This window comes from Limulus polyphemus, unplaced genomic scaffold (genome assembly GCF_000517525.1).
Source record: "Limulus polyphemus unplaced genomic scaffold, Limulus_polyphemus-2.1.2 Scaffold3853, whole genome shotgun sequence".
Lineage (NCBI taxonomy): Eukaryota > Metazoa > Arthropoda > Merostomata > Xiphosura > Limulidae > Limulus > Limulus polyphemus.
The window spans coordinates 25,565-30,528 of NW_013669463.1; the positions used below are offsets into that span (position 1 = coordinate 25,565).

The following is a 4,964-nucleotide window of genomic DNA, read 5'->3' on the forward strand; positions in this document are numbered from 1 at the left end:
TCTTCATTACCTATTCAAGCCATCTCCAGCCATTATTAGTCTCAAAGTGGGTTCCTCGTCATCGAAAAGGTATAGTACTATTTACCAGTGCAAATTATATGTACGACTCAAACTGTAAAAACATACATCAGTGTTGTAGAAGTAACAATAAACTGACACAGTACCTTACATATTTATATGATATTCTATTTGTACAGAAAAGATGTTGTTTTTTTTATAACATTTTTATAATCATTAACATGTGTTTTGTTATCTGCTTGAGTGGCTGAACATGGTAAGTCCAGTAAGTTTATATTACCACAGCAATTTTGTGTATTTATAATTATCTTTCTTTGTACAGAACTTGTCTGAAGTGAGAATTCCAGCAAGTCAGGGTATAGCGGGCCATGTGGCAACAACAGGTAGGATGTGAAATCAAATATTAAATAGACATGTAACTAGTTTTATTAATCAAGAAAAGTATAAGGTATTAAATCACTTGGAAAATTATCTTGAAGTATAAATTCAGTAAACTTTGTAAATACTACAGATGTATTCTGATGTCACTTGTAAGATGGAAGTTGTAACTGAAGTTAAGTATGAAGTAGAGTGTTAGAAATGTTTTAGGATGATATATCTAGCATTTTGATTTATTAACTTGGAGCATGATAACCTATGAACAGCCATCAAGTTTCAACTTTTTCATGAAAGATGAACAATTAGAATATACTTATTCATAAAACTGAACCTTTCCTGCTGTTGTTGTTTTATAATATTTGAAATGATACGAGATTTGGATATGTTTTTACTTCAGAAATTCTTTGAAAGAGAGGATTCATAATTTTTTTAACATTTTAACTGATGTATGCCTGCAACGTTTCCATCTTTTTACCCTTATAAAGTAATTTTATCAGTTTATAATATTAGCAAGCTCATGTTATGGAAATTTGCACTCATGTACATATCTACTGGCAAACTGATATATTTGCTTTATGTTATTCCATTTTCATATATGATGATTTTTTAATAAAGATTGACTTTGTTATTCAGGTATTTAGAATACATCTAAGATATGCGTATTGCGGGATCTTAGTTAACCAATGCTTAACATTTTCATAGAAATATGCAATAAAAAGAAAGATCTTGGATGACAGATAAGTTAGGATCATTGTTATTCTGTGACTCTTAAGTAAATGTTACTTTGTACATGCTTACCAAACCTAATCATCACTGCATAGTAAAAGAAGGTACTCACTCACAGACTGTAGCTTATGGAACTAGTGCTTTGTAGTACTTTTTTGTACGAGCAGAACTTGATGTTATTGTTTTTACGAGTTTCTTAAAGAAATCATTTGCATGTCATTATGCTCTGGAGGTTTCTTGTTCATCTCTTAACTGACCATTGGCTATAGCTTAGATCAATGGAGTTTAGTTTTCTTTGTTAAGTTGCACACACACACACACACACACACATATATATATATATATATATATATATATATACACACACACATTTACTTTTGCTCTGCTTTTCTCAGTTAATGTTTTTTTTCAGGTTGTAAAATAAGGAAATTTTTATTCTGAATATTTCATTTCACACATTGTGAATCAACAGTGAATCAAATGAGGATAAAATGCAAACATTATAAGATTGCTTTTCTCTGTAATGTATGAAAATGAAATGTACCATAGTACAGTCACATGTAAATAGTTCACACTATGGTTGTAGTTGGCTGTAACCTGAACAGTCAGGCTGTGCTACACCAGCATAATGCCTATAAAAGTACAAGCAATTGTACTTTCTCAGTAGTAGTATGGTGAATGCACTCCTGGCTCTAAGGACAGAATTTCCACATGACAAACATTTAGAAATTAAAGTTTTGGTTGGTGTAGACTGCTCCATGCAACAGATTGAAGTGAAATTTAATGTTACAGTTAAAAAGCTGTTTGGAAGTTCTGAAGAAGGTACAAGAAACAAGTACTGTTGATAATAGAAGCAGTTAAATCGAAAAGCCCAAACTCTTCAAAAATGATTAAGTAACTCCTGGTATGCTTTTTATGTAATACACAACATTCCAGTAGAGATCTTGCCAGTGACCTAGCTGTAAGCACAGGTGTGTTACCTGAATAGTAGGATACACATTAAAACGAAATGACCTGAATGGATATTTAGCTGCTCAAAGACTACTGCTTAAGATAAATAACCAAACCAAAAGGTTCAAATGGGCACTGTCCTTCAAACTTCTTGAGGAGAGTGCTCTTTACAGATGAATCCAAATTCAAATTGTTTGAAAACTATGAATACTGAGAAGAGAATGGTGTCACAGTCTTTATACAGTGTATGTAGTGGACCAATACAATTATGGGCTACATTTTAGTCAGTAATGTTGAAAACCTACACAAAATTTATGGCACCTGACTGCTGATAGGTGCATTCAGATTCTTATCCATCATGTCATTCCCTCACAAAGAAGACATGTTGGGCAGGTCCTAAACATGTAGCAAATATTGTGAAATGATACCTGGAAGAAAAAAGGGGGGCCAATAGAACACCTGCAACCATAAATTGGCCTACGCAAGGTCCTTATGTGTATATTTTTGAGGTTTGTATAAGTTTATATGGAAACTTGGTAGATCAAGTGGCAACCAAACAACTTGGCTCAATTATGGGGAGCAATACAGGACAATATTTCACAATTACATACATTGATAAACTTTTAGTACATAAATGCAAGTAAAAAACACTGGTGACTTATATTCAGCTTATTTGATTTTCTGTAATAATTAGTCATTAGCTATTATTTATTGTTTGTAACTATGTGGATCACTACATATCCTTGAAGATAAAATGATATATCTTTTATTGCTAGGAGAACTGCTTAATATCCATGATGCTTACGCACACCCTTTGTTCTATAGAAAAATTGATGAAACAACAGGTTTTAAAACAAGGTATGATGTATGTGACATCATCGTCATAAGTATTCTGTATGATGTATGATGAAATAGACGAATTTAGATATTTCAAAATAAGTTATACAAAGTTTGATATAGCAGTAGGTATTAAAAGATGTACAAGTACCATAGAGCATTTGTGGCATTGATTTTATTTATATCTTGATGAAACTTAGGTGGAATTAACTTATATTTAATATAATGTTTTTTTTAACTAATGATTTGTCAGTTATGTATATCAGCCCTTAGAACATTTATATTAGGGTAAACTGTTTTATATTTTTCAAATTTCAGTTGTTACGTCTACATTATGTTTGGTCTCTTTATAAGTTTAAACAAGGGTAGAAAAATCTATGACTGTGTGATGTTGACTTTCAGTGTTGTAACCTCCAACTGGAGTTTTGTACAAACGTAGTAGAAGTTTAAATATGAGCTTAACTCTTGAATTTTCTTTTCTTTCAGGAGTATCTTGTGCTTTCCTATTAAGGACGAAAATGGTTAGTAGTTCCTTGGAATTTTATTATATTCCGTTCCTCCTGTTAAAATTGCATCTTTCATTGGTGTATTTAACCATTTTCATAGCCAGTATCATGGCAGTATGCTAAATTTAACATCTTTCAGTCACATTACACCATCATCTTGATGTACCACTTTTTCAGCAAATGTACCTCATCTAAATACTTATGTTAAAAGGAATAAGAAAGTAATCTTGTGCCTCTGAAGTAAATGTGTTTTATTGCTCATTTCAAAATAGAACTAGAAAGATTAATAATGCTAAACCTAATTAAACATACTTCTGTTATATAAAACTATTTCTGTTTTTTGCTTAAGTAGACTTATAAATTACTGGCTTGACAAAAATATTTATTTATAATAATTGCATTCAGAAGTTTACTTGTACATTGCTATACTAACGTAAAGACGTAGTAATAAAAATATATTTTGCTTATTTTATTGTTTCAGTTAAAAAAATATAACCAGATATCTTTATGTAACACAGATATTCAGTTATTTTAATAAGCCTAAATATTTTTGAATTGTAGTCTAATTTATCATTTGTATTTTTAGCCTGTGGTTTTACTTAAAATTATGCTTCCCATTTTTATGTCATATCTACCCACAGAGCAAAAGAATAAGAATAAAACATGTTTATCATAATGTAAATGTGAATTGTCTTTGAAGAAGTTAGGCTAACATAAATACAATATTTGTTTTTGTTTGTTTTAATTGCTATATCCAGGTGTAATTGGAGTGGCAGAACTCTGCAACAAAATTAATAGACGATTCTTCACTTCTTTTGATGAAGAAATTGCTAAAGCTTTTTCAATTTATTGTGGAATTAGCATAATGCATGTGAGTATTTTAAAAATCTCGTTAGGAGTGGCAGGATTGTATGTTTTGTAACTAAGGTTATCATTTGCTACAAGGCAAGGGAACAGTTGCTTGCAGGATATAATATAATTATGATAAGACTGTTGAAGTTTTTTTTCAAAAACAAATAAATACAGTAGGGAGAATGTTCTGTATCCTGACTTAACTTTGTGACATTTCCCACAGAATGTTTCTGAAATGATGCCACTGGTTGTAACATTACTTTCTTGTTAACATTATAGGAGAGATCTTCTTAACATGTGTCTGTACCTAGGAATAGCTATGTAAGAGATTTTAGCATTTTTTAAATTTCTTCTTGTATACACCTTGTACAATATTGCAGAACATATTGAAAGATAAGAATATGTAATTGTAGCAATTCTTTACTTATTGGTATAAGTTGTGTTTGGTTCTCTCTCTACCCAAATACTTTCACTGAAACAGAAATAGAGGAAATATTTTCCTGCCCTTAATTTATTGTATTTTTAAAAAAAGTTTCAATGATGGTTAATTTAATCATTTGGAAATAGTGTTAGGTTTCACAAAGTATTAGGTCATCAACAAATTAATGTTGCTTTATTTTAGATGAAAAAACCCGAACAACTTGTATATTAAAACAAAACATTTATTAAATAAAATAGTCTCCATTCTTATCGATG

The 4,964-nt window shown here is 30.6% G+C and overlaps 1 protein-coding gene across 2 annotated transcripts in view; it reads left to right on the forward strand.

Moving 5' to 3' along the window:
- LOC106470164 (cGMP-dependent 3',5'-cyclic phosphodiesterase-like) overlaps positions 1 to 4,964 on the forward strand; it is a 53,753-nt gene that overhangs the window by 24,580 nt on the left and 24,209 nt on the right. For both annotated transcript variants that reach the window (XM_022398744.1, XM_022398743.1), the window contains exons 12-15: positions 341 to 401; positions 2,850 to 2,931; positions 3,397 to 3,431; positions 4,175 to 4,287. In XM_022398744.1, the coding sequence (XP_022254452.1) occupies positions 341 to 401; positions 2,850 to 2,931; positions 3,397 to 3,431; positions 4,175 to 4,287 (291 nt within the window). The remainder of the gene's footprint in view (positions 1 to 340; positions 402 to 2,849; positions 2,932 to 3,396; positions 3,432 to 4,174; positions 4,288 to 4,964) is intronic.